This window comes from Danio rerio, chromosome 17 (genome assembly GCF_049306965.1).
Source record: "Danio rerio strain Tuebingen ecotype United States chromosome 17, GRCz12tu, whole genome shotgun sequence".
In the NCBI taxonomy this organism is placed as follows: Eukaryota; Metazoa; Chordata; class Actinopteri; order Cypriniformes; family Danionidae; genus Danio; species Danio rerio.
The window spans coordinates 24,900,001-24,918,303 of record NC_133192.1 but is presented as its reverse complement, the minus strand read 5'-3'; the positions used below and the strand labels follow the sequence as shown (position 1 = coordinate 24,918,303).

Below are 18,303 nucleotides of genomic sequence, written 5' to 3'. Positions count from 1 at the left end.
TTATGTAACACACTATTGATTTTTGGCAGCAGGTGAAAATACAGTTCAACTGTTTTTTAAACATTATTTGCTAACTTAACCCCAAGTAAAACATAAAAAATAAACATTAATGTTAAAAAGACTATGTAGGCTACTTTTTAAACCTTGCCCGCTCGATTTATGCTAGTTTTGTTTTGGTGGGGGTATAGGCTAGGACAGGGAGTTCCTACAGTTTATGCCCAAATGTACATTGGAGATAACGAGAACGGCGATATGTCCATACATATTAACCTTGGGGGTAATGTGAACCACCCATTTGCTTATCAAAGCAGTTATTTGGCAACGGGTAGATATAGATAAAAGCTTGACTGTTACTAGCAATTTTGTTGCCAGGTTCATTTTAGCATATATATATATATATATATATATATATATATATATATATATATATATATATATATATATATATATATATATATATATATATATATATATATATATACATACATATATATACATACACACTGGTCCAAAAAAAAAAAAGGTGTGAATTACAGGTTTGCAGCTTTCTTTAAAGTATCTTCTATTGGGTTCAACAGATGAAAGGATCAAGTAAAAAACAAAAACCAATGCATTTGGATTTTTTCAAATTTATTATTAACTTCTTTCACGAGTCTATGCATCCTATCATTCAATTTAATCCAGTTAATCACACAGACATCAAGACTCATATTTTTAAAGCCAAGATTTCAATGCAGAGTGGCTTTAGCGTCATCTGAGAGGTGAAAACCAAAAACAAGAATATTTACATGTTTTTACAATCTCAAAACAGAACAAAACGTCAATTAAAGTAGCATCAACAAAAACGCAAAGGATCACCTGTTTAAAAATGTTCATAGGAATCAAATGAAAACACACAGAAAAATATCAGAGAAATTAACAGTATTAAAAAAGAAAAACAGTAGTACTGACACAAGTGGCAGACATGACGCAAGCAGCTGGTTTCTAAATACTGTACGATTGTGTTAACCAAGCTGATTTCAGCTTCACTGCATAGCAAGAGGAGTTAAGGTCAACTTTTAGAGGAAGCAGTTACATTAGTAAAACTGTCAATGATATATACTAAAACAGACTTTAGACATGTCTGTTGTTTCTACATTACATATAACTCATTTAACGGGCAGCGGTTTTGCAGTTTACAGGTCGACAACAACAAATTAGGACCCCTCCCATGTTTGCAAAAAAAACAAAAACATAATACTGTGTACTACAGACACAACAGGTGACAGCTCTGTTTAATGTATAGACTTACGAAGTGCAGTTAAACAGGCTTGAACTCTTTGATATATGCTCACACTTGCATCTTGCTAACATTGTGTGACAAGAACAAACTGTTTAAAAAAGTACAATGTGTGTGAATGTTAATTGTCTATATGAGATACTGCTGTCATACTGATATATTTGTAATCAGAACATCCAAATCTAGAATGAGGGTTTTAAACTTGGTAGTTTTCCTAAAACATTAAAATCAAAAGGAACAAATAATATATTAGTACTCATAAAACGTAAATAAAAATTACAATGTTTGTGAATCTCAGCAAAATATTGTACACAGAATGTGCTGTAAATAGATTAATGCCAAATATTAAAGGCCAACAAAAGTCATAGTTAAATACTGTAAAATGTACACAACATTTTAAGCAATTAATTAAACCCCAAAAGAGGTGAACATGAACACTTTTTGAGGTCCCCAACAATTTTCTTTTTTAGATTTTCTTTTAAAAATGACATTGAACTCATTCTTTGAAAAAACTAAAAATATTAAAATGCAAAAAACGAATGCAAGACGAAACAAAAGACAAATGCAACCACATAAAAGGCATATACTGTAAGACAGAGGTCTGACAACAGAAATGACTGGAAGATCGGTGGTGTTTTGATTTTTGATGACATCCTGAATTTCCTTTCAAGTATACTTAATATTTGAGAGATGCATTGTGATACAAAGCCTGGCAAAGCAGGAATGCATGATTGGACTCCCATTCTCAGTTTGGCACTACAATGAAAACACAATGGCTGAGTCTTTGAACCGTCTAATCATGTTTGGTTTTTGAAAGGACGAGGAAAGGGGGTTTGTGGGTAATTGCTGTCATAACGATTTAATATTTCTATTTTGCCATTTCTCTGAAACTTTGAGCACTGTCAGTACCATTTTTCAAACCACAGACAAGAGGAAGGCAACTAACAAAGAGGAGGTGCATGAAGATAACTGCATGCATTCTGAATGAAGCAGCTTTGAGTAAGATAGAAAGACGAATGGGAAAAGGCAGAATTAAAAAAAAATATAAGAAGCAAAACTGGAGAAAAATAAAAAATGTGGGATTATATAGGAGCTTTCAATATGAAGTGTCAAATTGGCCACTTGGTCCCATAGTATTCCCTCTCAAATCTAAAAGTGAGACACCCTGAGCTTTCTGTGCATCCTTTTAAAATGAAAGGCTTTACGTGAATCAGTTGACACACATTTTATAACCTATTCTGGTAAAAATGAAATGGTGAACTGATTTATTCGATTGCTGACATGCATAAATGAATGGAAAACTGTAAAGAATTATTCAGCTTTTTTGGAAACAAACTAATTTTACAACTCTCTTATAGTTAAACAGGCGAGTCTGACCATTTCTGAATCCATTCAGCCGATCTTTGGGTCTGGTGGGAGCACTTTTAGCTTAGCTTAGCATAGATCATTGTATTGGATTAGACCATTAGCATCTTGCTCAGAAGTGGTCAAAGATTTTCAATAATTTTACTACTTAAAGCTTACTTTTAACCTGGACCGGAAATTGCCCTTTTCTAGGCTCATACATCTAGAAACTATACTCTTATTCTTGCATAAAAATCAAGAAACTTTGCTGTCATATCATGGCTGCAGCAGGGGCAACGATGGGTAATATAATAGTACCTGCTGCAGCCATGGTACTGCAGCGAAGTACCTTGATCATTACGTTGATACAAGTACACTTCTTAGATGTATCATCCTAAAAAATGTAAACTTTTTATTTTCCATCTATGAGCCTGTTTTCAAAAGTAATTATTCCTTTAACAGTAATGAAGATGAAAAGTAAAATTAGAGGCAACTGGAAATAGAGACTAGCATTTTTCCTAACTTACAGGATTCCTGACTAAAATAGCTAAGGACACATCTAACACAGCACCTAGGATAATATCTGATCTAGAGTATTGTTTGATATGATTTGGAGTCTGGACAGCAGTTGAACACAAAAAAGACTCCAAAAGAACCATTACTCTGAACAGGTTCAGAGACAACAAACAGGAAGGTTGAATATTCTCTCACATGGTAGTAGGTCAGCGATAGCAAAACTTAAACACAGCAGTATTTGGCCATCCGTAAACTCTCCCTGTTCATTACACACTTATATTTACAAACAGTACAAAAGAAAAAGAACAACTGGAAAACGTGTGTACAACAAGGCTCAAAACTCTGAGGGAGACTAAGTTACTCATAAAAATATTGTTTAAAATCTTATTTTCAAGGGATATTTACAGGTTAATAACTATAAATGGCATCTTTCAGATTTCCCAGTGTTCCCAGTTTTCCTGTTGGAGCTTCTGTGTGGAAGTCGTAAAGCAGCTTCTGGATAATCAGAGGCGATAAGAACTTTCTTTTATGCATCTTCAGACGACTTCAGCAGCTCTAGAAAAGCACCAACCGCTCCGAAGTACCCCTGAAACACATATGATGTTATGATCAAATTAAATATAGACTTCAATAATAAGGGGTCAGTACGATTTTTGCTGTTTTTTAATGCAGAAAATTAAAAAAAAAGTAATGTTACAGTCACTTATAATGTTAGAAAAGATTTCTTCATTTGAAAGTTGCTTGGGAAGAAGACCTATGGATTTCAATCTCTGAGACTGGTTGGGATCAATGCCTTTTATCTGTTTATTCATGTTCTATAAATTACAGACACAACCTTAGTCAGTACAAAGTACTACACAGATTCACTATTCTAAAACAAAGCTTAGTAAGTCCTATCCCTCAGTTTCAGCAGTGCAAAGCTGCTGAAGGTACCTTAGCACATCTTTTTTGGACTTGTGTTCAAATTAAACATTTTTGGTTAGAAATATTTCAGTTCTTTGCTAAAGTTTACGATTGTGTTTTACTCCCTGACCCAATGATGGCGATTTTTGGCAAGTCAGATTTTCTGGAGACTATCAACCGAAATGTACGGTTACCAGTTCAGTATGAAAGTATAGAAATAAGAACTGTCAGAAATTACACTGATTTATGAAAAATCATGTGACATAAATAAAAAATTACACTTTAAAATATATAGTGTATAAAAAACAACACTTTTTAACACTATTACTCTTTTACTGTATCTTTGATAAATGAAAGCCAGCCTTGCTGTAGGTTTATCTAGAATATTACTCACCTCATGCTTTTTAAATGAAGTGTATTTTACAAATCTAAGAAAGCTAGAGATTGAAAACAAATGTTAATCAGAATTACCTCATGTTCAAGGAAGAGGGCCCTCAGCTGGCCCTTGGACCAGAAGTCCATAGCATAGGCAAGGAGCTTTGTTGACACTGTGTTTATACGTAGAAAATTCCCAACAAAAACAACCCGTTCAATTTTCTACAGGACAAAACAGAACAGAAACATCACTCAGTCACGTGCAGGCCTAAAAAGAATCTGTGGATGTCTTGACACATTTTCAACACTCATTTTGTGTCTGCAAAATGTTCAGAAAAAGTTATTTTAAATCTAGTCACTGCTTAATTTGACAGATAATGATAGAATGAACCAGAATAAAACAAATTACTTTATTTCTTAAACTGGATCAGAAGGACCATGTGATTGAAATGATAAGTTGTAACATCCTGAATTTCCAGCAGCTCTTCCTCTGCACCAGCAGGGGGAGTCCTCACTCTTTTTTTAAATAAATTTAAAACTTCTGCCATCATCTCATCACAGACGCTAGCTAATGTGATGTGAATCCTGTTTTCTCTGGGTGTTGTTGCAGGTTTCCGCTCTGATGGTGTTCTGTACACGCTGAAAGCCCTGTACAATGCTGCTTGATCACCAGGCTACAAGGCAACACTGTAGAGAAGCCCAGAGTGGCCAGAGAGACTGCTGCTCACTCTACATGCAAACACCTGGAGACACTGCTCGCTGCAGAGCCATTTAAGCAGAGCTGCGCTCCAGCCAGGGGGAGCATGAGCCCCTCACTGGAGCTCAGCTCTGCCCAAATGGCTCTGCAGTGAGCACCACTTGAACACATGCACACTAACAAACACTAACACTACAAACCTCATTGACTGCACACATGCGTGCGATGGAGCCGATGTTGTTAGTGATGGTGACCAGTGTCGCTCGGGCTAAATCCTCTTTAGAAATGCTGTCCCTTTTCTCTTTGCTCATCATGTGACCAAAACTGTAATAAAAACACAAACTGTTAGAACATATATAGGGCTGGAATATCTGCTGTAATTTACAGAAGAAATAATAAACAATGAATACATGTCTGAGGACTTTATTATTAAAGTAAAAGCAAGCAAAAACAAACTAGCGGAAGGATGTATGATTTTTTTGGAAGAAGTTTCCCATGTTCATTATATTTGTATAAAAAAAACTGAGAAAAATATTGAAAATATCCAGTTATGATAAAACTAACCCTTAATAACATTTAGGGTTGATGATATTTTTGACAATTTATTTTTTATTTTTAAAATGAAAAAAAAACTAATTGCTCACAAAGCTAAATTATTCAAATATTTCACCTCTTTACGACAAATGTAATTCATCAGATGCGGATCCATCTCAGTTTTATTTTTTGTCCTAAGATACAGAATTATTGGAATGGAATTTTTGAAGTGCTTTCTGAGATGCTGAAGTTGCAATTACGACTGGATCTAATGCTTTTAATTCTGAGATTCTCTGAACAAATGCATTTGTTGTCAAATACACAATATAAATTGCTCTCAAACGGTTTCACTACTGCCAAGAAGCTACTGCTACTGTTTTGGAAAAAAAGGAATCCCCAACATGTAAACTGTGGATTGGCCAAATTACCTCTATGACACATTTGGAACGATTTAGATATGGTTTAAAAAAAAAACGTAAACAATTTGATTGTTACCTTGAAAAAAACCTTGTGAAATAATGCAAAATTCTCTTTATTATTATATAAGTATATGTACTTATATTCGGGTTACTTTTGGTTTCTCTCAGTGTGCGGTCTAGCTTATGCAGATCATTTCTGGGGCGGATTTAAACATTGAGATATATGGCTGACTGTAAGTGCTCTATATTTCCTAAAGCTCTATTTTTGTAAATATTGTTACGTCCCGTGACTGTTTTATTTTTGTTTCTATATTGCAGTTTTTCTGTTTCCTGATTTCTTTTGTTTACAGATTGATGCCACCTGAGTCTAATTTGCGTAGCTAATCAACTGAGCTATAAAGACTGGTTGCAACCGACCAGAAGGCAAGGGAGAGGGGAGACGACATGTCTCACTTGAGCTGCTCCAGTCCCAGATACCAGAGGCTTCTGACTTCTATTTGTTTCATGTTCATAATGTGAATTTAGTTGCTGGTATAAGTAAGGTGTGACGTGTCTTTTTTTAATATTTTAAAACCTTTTTCTCCTGTTTCGGTGGGTAGGCAAAGGGAAGTAATATGTATTTTTTTCTTTCTGGGAATGTTTATTTTGTTAGGTAAGTTAGTTTGTCTTAAATTAGTTATGGGGTATATGCCGAAACATGCTAATAGGACTTTTAATTTGCCATTAACCTGGGTTAAGCGCTTCCGGCGAATTGAATGCCAATGCAAATTCCGGTGGGTTTAAGGTCTGTTTTCTTTAAAAATCAGCGATCTCCACTAGCTGAGTGATATCCGATTTAAAGTGGGTGTCAGATTGTACAAGAAGCACTGCATTAAATTACATTTCCCCCATCATATCTTTTATTATATGAGCATTTATTTTACCCCAGTATATTCAATGGAGCTTCTGCATTAGCCTGCCGATTCTGACCGGTGCGTGCGAGTGAACGGCTTTTTGTCTCGTTTTACGCTTGAGCAACTAAATAAATGCTAAAGTTTATTTAACTGAATGTATTTTAATGACATTACAACATCAATGCTGTATAAGGAACCGTATAAAATGAGAAAAAGTTCACAATAACAGGTCACCGGAAGTGTATCAGCATGGGAACAGCACTAGCTCGGCATATTGGTTGTTTTGTTTGTTATTTTAGACCCCATATCCTGAGGTATTATTTTTGTTTTGTATTGTTTCTTTAAAATTTAAGATACATTATTTCATTTGATCACACAATAAATCAATGGTTGTCTGATGGTGATCAAAATATTAAGAATGTGTTGATTGTTGATTCTGGGTCTGAAAGGTACTCTCCCCTCTTTCTTCATTTGTTCGTTCCTAGCTGTGTTTTGCCTCTAGATTTAAGTGGAACGTAACAATATTAAATGGTCCTTTGATTAAAACCAGTTTTATACCACCTGTATTTTGTTGTACAAACACTTCTTTCGTTATGCTGGTGGTGTAGATATAATCATTTAGCTAATATTCGATTAAAATGGTCTGATTAATAGATTTTTCCTAATATCCGTATTAAGAAATGTAAAACAAAAAAGTGCACTATTAAAATTTGTCTGCTGGCTAAATTGAACTTGTTAAAGTAAATGTGGATATGAATATATTTTCCCCCCTTTTTGTTGTAGTTTTACAAAAAAATTTATAATAATATTGAGAAGAACAATTGCCAGTAAAGGTAACAAAGTTAAGCATACTACATTCAGCTGTCATAACTATGTCATAACTATGTCCGAGTGCATCAATTACATCAGGTTTCCGCGTTTTTCATGTGCTAGAATGTTAAAACGTATTTCCCATGAATTGTCAGTCACTGATATGGCCCTCAGCCAATTTGAGTTTGAGACCCCACACTTAATCATTTATTTCTTAGTTAGAAATGGATCATTTATTTTAAGAACAGTTCACTAAAACATTTGTTAGCAACTAAAACTGTTCTTTTAAAAAGCAATCATATATTTAAAGCAACCAAAGGCATGAAGAATGCATTTTGTGTCACATGAGACAGGCAGCTGCACACGTGAGACCCCATAAATACAGCCTCACATTTCATTTGTGGATGTCTTTCACCCGACACTACACATAAACACAGTGTGTCTTTTGTACCTTGAAGCCACTGCAGAGCCCTGTAGGCCGAAGCGCTGGTAGTCGCCACCATAGATGTCCTTCACCAGTTTATCCACATTAGTGCTGTCCCCTTTACTGGCCATCTCAAGTGCCTCTTCAAACGTCTCACAACCCGTCAACAAGCAACAGAGACCCAAAAAAGTCCCACCGCCAAGACTACAGAGAGGAAAAAAAAGGGAGAATTATGTACTGATAGACAAAACATGCTTATTGGGAACACATGTATTTCACACACATGTATACAATTTAACCTTTAAACAATTTAAACTGTGGTCACACACAGACCATGCACCGGTTGCATAAAGTTCAAGTTCAAAGTCTAAACTTAGGCTAGTCTTACACCAGGTGAGCTGCAAAAACAGATTTAATTCTGTAATGTAATAACTTTAAAATGTAAAATAAAACTAAATGTGTGTATATTTCATTCTAACATAGTTTTTTTTTTTAATTAAAACATAAAAAACATAAAAGATTTTTGAATATCTCTACCTTGAATCACTGTTATGATCAAATTCAACGCACTCATTTCAGCGGTTGTTGCTAGATCGAATACGGTTTTGGAAGGAAGTTAATGAGAAGGTCTTTATATTATTTATTAAATTTCCCATTTATTGTATTTTATTAACATCTACCCCCGACCCCAACCATCACAGTAACGTAACACAGTAGTTATACCTAGTATTATTTATGCTATCTATTAAATCACCCAATAAATGGTATTTTTTTACCCCCATGCCAACCCTAAACCCAACTGTCACAGTACTGTGTTTTTGGGTTAATGACTTCATAAAATATGATGGCAAATATTCAAAGCTTAATCAGGGTTTCTGCAGGTCAAAGTCAAACTTAAGACTTTTTAAGACTCCTTTTAAGACTATTATGAATTACATTTTAGACTTATGCAATTATATGCTTAATTCCAATATAATTGGAATATGGTATCTTTTTGCAATAAAAAACTTAAATACATATAAATACAAATACTGTTTAGATGCAGTGTCAGCCCGATTAGGTAACTTAAATTAGGTAAAAAATAAGACCCGTTTAAAATGATTTAAGACCTACTACACAATATATCTGTGAATTTAAATTTAGTTTTTGAAAGACATTTTAAGTCCTTTTAAGACACCACGGACACCCTGTTAATTAAAAGATCTCAATAGAAGCTTAGACAGTAAAGATGATGTTGGAAAAAATCTATTTGGTACAGTATTATACGAATAATCAATTCTGTAACTACTAGATAAATGATAAATTAACTACTAGATAAATAAATGCATTTTTAATAAGCATAATATACTTTTTCCAAAATTTCTAAAAAAAAATATTATTCCAAACATTGGACCTCTAGTGAACAGTGTTAAACATTCAAAAACGACCAAAAAAAAAGACTTGTTGTTGCAGTGATGTTCAAATTGACAGCTAAAAACACCACAGAGGTTTGTAGCATGTGATCCTGATCCTCCTCCAAGTGTGACAGATTGGCACATCAGCTTTGACTAAAGCTGACAAATCTCCTCCCTTTTGTCAATCAGAGCTGAAAGGCTCCATTTCATTCTGGTACAAGCACATTGAAAATGCTTGTCTGACTCAGTGAACTTCACAACCTACAGTACACCACTGTCAGTCACACACTCGTTCTCTTCTATTAGATGACTCAGTCTCGTGTTTCAAAGGGAAATTCAACACAGCCGGAGCTGGTTTTGCTTCTAACAGGCTTGTGGTTCTGTGTCTATGAGAGATGAAGAAACAGTCAGGACTATGTGTTTAGCAAATAGCCAATGGTTAATTCACATTGCATGCTGGAGTGAGAAACGTTTAAATTTAAGCTTTATGATATTGATGGATCCTAACGGAAGTTGCTGACAAGAACAGAGGTGTTTCTTTGCACATTAAATAACAAGTAAATTACAACCAGCCCTTCAAACTGATTTCATTGCTATTTAGTACACCTATCTTTTCAGCAATTATCAACACCTAATGGAAGCAAATCATTCAGTGAGTTTCTTTTAGAAATAAATAAACACAAAATACAAATTTTATCTGTTATTAAAAGTTGGTAACATGTTTGAAATGATTTTTGGACCTTGACTAGTAAAGCACTGCACTAATCAAAATTAGGGGAACAATTCTCAGATAAAGCTTATACCGTTTTCTGGAATATAAGCTGTAAGCCAGTCACAAACTGACAATCTTTGATTTTGTGCAGATGATTATATATATATGCAATTAATAAAATACTTTGATTATGAGCAATATCACACGAGTAGCAGTGCGATATGGCTGTATATTGGCACTGGTGAGAGGCATGCATATACATGTATACAACCGTTCTTTCTGGTTCGTAAATCTGATTTAGCCATGCGATATATTCCTCACCCTTCTGTTTTACTCCGCCCACATAGATTGACAGGAGATCAGTAACTCACTACAAGTATTGCTGCTGGTGTACAACATAATGTACTTTTGAGACTTTTTAGGTGATAATGTAGTTGTTTAGATTGCAACAATGCAGTTTAATTATAAGTACAGTGCCTATTTTAAATATTTATAATTTTGAAGATACAGTGCCATTAGCCTGTCATACTGAGCAGAGCAAAGTTGGTTGCGCCACAAGATGGTGACAGAGGCTGCATAGTGAACTCCTAAGGGGAGAAAAACTGAGCGTTTTCTTTTTATATTTCAAACAATAGCTTTATATTGGAGTAACGATTGATGACTAACTAAACTTCTCTGACCACTTTTCTAGAACTGCTCGATCTTGCAGATTTGCACTCTATAACATCAGAAAGGTCCGTACCTTCCTATCTGAACAAGCTGCTCAACTCCTTGATCAAGCTGTTGTTCTCTCCAGAGTGGACTATTGCAACTTTCTACTAGCTGGGCTTCCAGCTAACTCTATCTAACTTCTTTAGCTGCTTCAGAATGCAGCAGCACGAGTGGTCTTTAATGAACCTAAAAGAGCACGTGTCACTCCGCTACTCATTCGTTTGCACTGGCTGCCAGTTGCTGCTCGCATCAAATTCAAAGCTCTGATGTTTGCCTACAAAGCAACTTCTGGCTTTGCTCCTTCTTATCTGCTCTCGCTTCTGCAGATTTATGTGCCCTCCAGAAACTTGCGTTCTGTGAATGAACGTCGCCCGTGGTTTCATCCCAAAGAGGGAAAAAATCACTTTCCCGAACTCTCGCATTTAATCTGTCCAGTTGGTGGAATGAACTCCCTAATTGCATCAGAACGGCTGTGTCACTCACTCGCTGTCTTCAAGAAACGACTAAAAACTCAACTATTTAGTCTCCACTTTCCTTCCTAATCTGCAATTGGCTCTCTGGGTCCACCGCTAACTGTATTACAAAAAAAAATAAAAATTACTAATGTTTTGCTTCGTACACTTTACATACCTGAAACTTGCCTACAGCACTTAATCATTGTTGCTCTTATAGTTGTGTAAATTGCTTCCTTGTCCTCATTTGTAAGTCGCTTTGGATAAAAGCGTCTGCTAAATGACTAAATGTAAATGTCAATATATATATATATATATATATATATATATATATATATATATATATATATATATATATAATAAAAAAATTTAAATCATCATCAGTTGCACATGAAATAAATAAATATTAAATATTAAAAACACATGTGTAACAATAGACTGTGAACATTAACAGAATTTTCTGTATTTGGATGGCAAAATGTGAACGATTTTTAAAATTGTTTTATAAAAGTTAATTTTATTTATCTTTTTATTTTTAAGATATTGCTAGTACTTCAACATAATAAGTAAATCAAGATTGCCAGTATTTGAACGGCAAAATCTGCCGTTTAAACTGCACTCTGATTATTGTAATCGAAATCATTTCAGTCCTCACAACACGTTTTTATCTGAAATGTACTGCAACTTTTATTACAAAGTAATAATTACTATTATTAACATCAAGCAAGCAAATCATCTGCAAACTACCCACACGTTGTCCTGAATAACATAAGCATGTCTTCATAATGTTCTAATGCATGGTGTAAAGTTGCTCAACGGTGCTGACCTGGTGCCTGTCACACGCTTGTAGTTGTCCTTGGAGTTCACAGCCAGAATGCTGACGCCTGAGCCAATGTTGACCAGCAACATGGGGAAAAGGTTGTCAAGGCGGCAGGGTCTCTTGATGCAGTTCTGTGTATCAGATGGGTTTTCAAAGTAGTAGCATTCAGGATGACCATTAAAACCCACAGAGTCAATGTACAGCAGGCCCTGGATCAGACAGTCCAGCTCATCCAACTTCAGGAGTTCCAAATCTGCCATCTACAAAAAAAGAGAGAAAGATTCATGACTGCTCATTGCTGTCTTTATGACAAATAGACCATTCACCCCTTAAATGCATTTGTGAAATGTCTGAAATTGTAGTCATTCTTGAAGTATTAAAAAAGTAACATTGTAAAAACTAAAATGAGAGTGGAAGTTGTTTTTTTATTATATTGAATCATCTTGCAATACAAACAGACAGCAGAAAGTGTTTTGTCAGACAAACACTCCCACTTTTCCACTCCTGTTAAGAAAACCAGTAAACATAATGACAGTTATTTTAACATTCAGTGTTCATTTAACCTTCCTGTCGTGTTCGGGTCAAATCTGCCCGATTTACAATTTAAAACACTCATAAATATTGTTTTCTTACATCGAATTACCAAAAAAGATTGGGAAAGGATCAAGGCCTTATGATATCCTCCAAACTTTTTTGAATTTTGAGTGTTTCAATCAACCTTGTTACACCTTTAGGAAATGAATGGGTATCCAGACTATAGTCATCCATCAGACAGAAAACATCCCCATATAAACCACTCCAACTTACTCACTCACACTCATTTCAAACTGAACAATGTCTCTTGCAGGTACACATTTATTTTCTGCACATATGTACCGATCCTTCAGCCTGATCTCAGGAGAAAACGTAACTATTTTACGTTTTGTCAGTTTAGTGTCTAATTTGTACAACTTTAGTCAAAAGAAATTATATGATTTTAAAAAGGAGGCGGGGCACCCGACCCCACCCCCTAAAGCCAACCATCATTAGCATAAGCAAATCATACTAAATCGTACAAACGAGATCGTACAAATTTATATGAGCCACTAAATCAAAGTTATAAATTGCCATAAGATAGCGTTGGATCCTCCAACTTGAACCAACTTCCTGATGAAACAATTCATTATATCTTCACACATACTAGACAGGTGTCTGTTATGTGAACCCATCTGTGTGTTTTCCTTTATTCTTTCTTTTTCTGGAAAGAAACTAAGAAAGAAGAAATTAATCTTGTTCCTTCTTTCATTCTTTCTCTCTCTGTTCAGCCAATCTCTGGGTCTAGCACGAGCACTTTTAGCTTAGTATAGCATCAAACATTTTTTTTTGCATTACACCATTAGCATGAGAAACTTTCAAAGATGAGGAAAGTATAACTAGTGCTAGTTCTGTGTCCATACTCACCATCTATTCCCCCAGTCACTATTCCCTACATGAGCAAACTAATATTGTCTAATTGAAGGACGGAATGAAAATTCGAGTACTCAGTACACAGGAAATCAAACCATTTTGTGTGTGCTTTGCTGTTTGATAATCATTCAGATTAATTAATTAAGAAATTTCAATTTCTTTGGTCAGATCCTGTAATAGTTAATTATCAAGCTGACTATTTGGTAATAAAAAAGTATTTTGATTTCTGTCATCTATTGATCATTTTGTAATGCATATTCAGTGCCTATTTGTATTTTCACTGCAGTTATTTTATGTCTAATTCTATAAACACTACTTTGAGACATTGTTGACTGGGAACACTAAAGTTAGGGACGGGATGTGAACATGATAGGAGAGTTAAATCAGTAACATTACATAAAACAATCAGCTTTGTTACTACCTAAAAATCAAATTCTCATTGATTGTAATATTTGCATTCAATCTTTGGAGGAATTTGGTCGCACTTTAAAATATGTGGCCTTAACTACTGTGTACTTGCATCTAAAAATATTTACATTGTACTTACTATGTTCATATTAACACATATAACACAGCAATGAGGCTCTTGAGGTTGGATATGGATAAAGCGTGGTGTGTGTATGTTTAAGTGATGGGTTAAGGTGTAAGTGATGGGTGAATTGTGTAATTACAGTAAGTATAATCTAAAACATGCAAGTACACAATTAGTGCATTGTACTAAATGATTAATTAAAATGCAAGTAGGGCTGGATGATATGGAAAAATGAAAGAAAAGAAAGCCCTGAATATAAAACATCTGATTTTACAATCATTTTTTAATGTCTGAAAGCCCATTTGTGACCTGTCTCCTTACCGTCCTGAAGTCATTCTCAAACTTGTAAGCTCCGCCGCCGGTGGCACAGAGTGTGGTGTGCAAGCTAGAGAAGTGCTTATCTCTGCCCATCTGGATGAATCTGTGCATGGCGGCGGTGGGAAAGCGGATGAAGTGCAGGTTCCCTGTGCGACCGCAGATGGTCAGGTTGCGCAGCTCCAGGTGCACGTCGCGGATGCCAGTTTTACCATAGGCTGTGTTGGACGTGAGGTACCTGCGTATGCTCTTCAGATTCTCCACCTCCTCCTGCTCCTCCTCTGCAGTGATGTCTTTCGGCTCAAAGTATACAAGCTTTACTAAAGTACCACCGATGTCCATTCCAAACCATGGAAATGCTGGAAAGAAACAAAGAGATCAGTCAACATAAGTGTAGAAAATACATCCTTAAAGGACCAATGGCATATATGAATGCTTGATAATGGGCGACACAGTGGCTCAGTGTTTAACACTGTTGCCTCACAGCAAGAAGGTCGCTGGTTCGAGACCCAGCTAGGTCAGTTGGCATTTCTGTGTGGAGTTTGCATGTTCTCTCAGTGTTGGCATGGGTTTCCTCGGGGTGCTACGGTTCCCCTTACAGTCCAAAAACATGCAGTACAGGTGAATTGAATAAGCTAAATTGGACGTAGTGTATGTATGTGAATGAGTGTGTATGGGTGTTTCCCAGTTCAGGGTTGAAGCTGGAAAAGCATGCGCTGTGTAAAACATATGCTGGACAAGTTGGCGGTTCATTCTGCTGTGACGAACCCTGATGAATAAAGAGACTAAGCCGAAGGAAAATGAATGAATGTTAAATATATTAATTTGATACTTTTCTTTTGCAATGATGATTTATATTATTATTCATAGGATTGAGCAAATCTAATACCCAGTATGTTAGCCACATTCATTTGCTAAGATATACTGTACGTAATCTGACAATTGAACTGAAAAAAACAGGAAGTGCATTTTCAGATTTCAACTGAAGATTAGAAGGGCAAACAAATTTATTTCTTAATGAAATGTACAGATGAATTGTTCAACACAAACTGTGAATGTGAGCTAACAAAATCATATGGCTAGTTTTGATTTATTTAACTTACATTAAAATAGAAAACAGTCACTTTTAATTTGTAATATTTCACAAAAATATTAATTTTACAGTATACTTTGTTAAGAAGGTCATCATTCACACTCATTAAGTAATTACTTTATATAGCTTTATTTTACATTTTTGGGAGATACAAAACACAGAGGTCTGGGCAAAGGTCTGGGCTTTGTATCTCCCAAGAATGTGAAATAAAGTTCTATAAAGTAATTATTTAATGAGTGTGAATGATGACCCTCTGAATGATATTATTAACTAGATTTATAAACCAAAAATGTAAAAATCGTGAGCGCGCAGTGCAAACTTTATTACTGAACAGTATATTTTGTAAAATCAATGCAGCCTTGACGAGAGCGTAATAGTAAACTTGAAATGATTATTTTTTTCAATCTGTCCACAAACTTTTGAGTGAAAGCTTCTTGAAAAACTGCAAGCAGGCCAACCAAGGAAAGGCACTGACTTGGTTGCCAAGAGCAACACTGCAGCAGCCAATGAGCAGACAGACAGTTACCATGGCAACAGCAGTGAGGCTCCAAATGGCTGTTCTAGGACACTTAGCAGGTGAGACAGCAGCAGAACCAACATTAACACAGACACACAGGTCTGCTTATTCATTCATTCATTTTCTTGTCGGCTTAGTCCCTTTACTGATCAGGGGTCGCCACAGTGGAATGAACCGCCAACTTATCCAGCACGTTTTTATGCAGCGGATGCCCTTCCAGTCGCAACCCATCTCTGGGAAACATCCACACACACACACACTCATACTACGGACATGAACAATTTAGCCTACCCAATTCACCTGTACCACATGTCTTTGGACTGTGGGGGAAACCGGAGCACCCGGAGGAAACCCACGCGAACGCAGGGAGAACATGCAAACTCCACACAGAAACGCCAACTGAGCAGAGGCTCGAACCAGCGACCTTCTTGCTGTGAGGCGACAGCACTACCTACTGCGCCACTGCTTCTTTAATATAAAAAACATTTCAAATATCAATGCATAGAAAAAAACCTGACCAGAATCTCCAAACAGTCTAAAAACCAGTAAATGAGCAAAGTCTTATCAGATAATGGGTACTTTATTACTGATGTGGCCTCTTACATCAGATGTTCTCTAAGCCGAGCTGAAATCAAAGAAATCATGAAACATTAGGGCAGGTCAGGGACAAACGTCTGAACTTGAGTAACTCGTGCTCATATCAGACTGATTTGATCAGATTTATGACCTGGTGTAAAAACACTATCAGCTGATGTGACCTGTCTGTGAGCAGAACACCCTCTGCTACAACATCATCTCAAATGATCCTCACACTTCCTTCCACCCCTAATATAGATGTGGCCATTTACAGGAGGGGTTATTTTGGACATCACTCTTATTTCAGAGCATGCAAATCAAGTGGACCTGAGCCCAACAAAGTCAATGTGCACGTGCTTTGCTTGCATATTTCCGAAAACCACAATTGTCACTGTGAAAATGCTTCTTTTCTTGAAGAAAAAAAGTGTTTTATCCATAGGCCAATATTATCTTCGAGAGAGAGAGAGAGAAAGAGAGAGAGAGAAAGAGAGAAAGAGAGAGAGAGAGGGTTGAAACTATGTTGCTTCTTAGTTGACCTGACTGACCGAGCCAAAAGCAGCAGGAGAACAGGGGGTGTGACAGTGGTGTGACATAATGACATCAAACAGCCCATGTGGGTGAAAGGTCTGTTTACATCCCCCAGTCAAAAGAGGCATGTTGAGGGTGAGGGAGAGATACTGACAGACAGAGAGAGACATTATTATTATTACTGATTATTCTGATTTATCATTGCTGTTTTATCCATAAATGTTGATTGTTAAACTGTACAGTTAATTCTGATTTATTAATTAATAATTTTTTATTTGTATTTAATAATAATATTAATAATAAGAAGAAGAAAAAGAAGAAGAAGAAGAAAGAAAGAAAGAAAGAAAGAAAGAAAGAAAGAAAGAAAGAAAGAAAGAAAGAAAGAAAGAAAGAAAGAAAGAAAGAAAGAAAGAAAAAAAAGACTAAGAGAGAATTGGCAGGCAAGTGTGTCCATGTGAGAAGCTGGGAAAGGTGAAAAAGTGGCGAGAGAGAATGTGACTGAGAGAGATGGAGTGGTTGACAGAGAGCAATTGGCAGGCAGGAGAGTGTCCATGTGAAAGAGAAAGGGCTTGTACAAAAGAGCAAGAATGAAGATTACACACATTACCCAACACCATCAGATTAGTACAGAACAATGGAGCCTCTCACTATAATCTAACATCCAGGAAAAACAAAAATGTAACGTAACGTGCATTTATATAGCGCATTTATTGTGTATGGCCATAAACCCAAATCACTTTACAATCATGTCATTACATTTTTTACATGTTTTTCACAACTATTTTATTTAGTTTTTTAGGGCAAAAGTATCTCCAGCAGAAAAGTAACCTACACATCAAAAACTATTGGTCCAAAATATTTTAAATGTTTCTTAAATAAAATAGATTGTGTTTAATGGGGAAAAAATAGTTTTTTTACCCAGACATTTTAAAACAACATTTTAGAGCAGCAAACACAATACTGAGAAACTGTGATAATTTTATCCAAGGTTATCATACCATCAGAATCTTATA

At 35.7% G+C, this 18,303-nt stretch overlaps 1 protein-coding gene and 1 non-coding gene across 3 annotated transcripts in view; both read right to left on the bottom strand.

The window, feature by feature from the left end:
* Positions 1-613: 613 nt before the first annotated feature.
* The window catches only part of pank1a (pantothenate kinase 1a), a 41,023-nt gene continuing 23,333 nt past the window's right edge, over positions 614-18,303 (bottom strand). The window contains exons 2-7 of one of the 2 annotated variants that reach the window (XM_005158505.6): positions 14,583-14,935; positions 12,290-12,543; positions 8,222-8,398; positions 5,315-5,438; positions 4,514-4,639; positions 614-3,725 (exon numbers count right to left, since the gene is read on the bottom strand). In XM_005158505.6, the coding sequence (XP_005158562.1) occupies positions 3,666-3,725; positions 4,514-4,639; positions 5,315-5,438; positions 8,222-8,398; positions 12,290-12,543; positions 14,583-14,935 (1,094 nt within the window). In that variant the 3' untranslated portion in view covers positions 614-3,665. 2 annotated transcript variants of the gene reach the window in all.
* mir107b (microRNA 107b) lies at positions 5,045-5,130 on the bottom strand. Its single transcript, NR_030655.1, has one exon. It is a non-coding gene; the product is annotated as a microRNA 107b (primary transcript).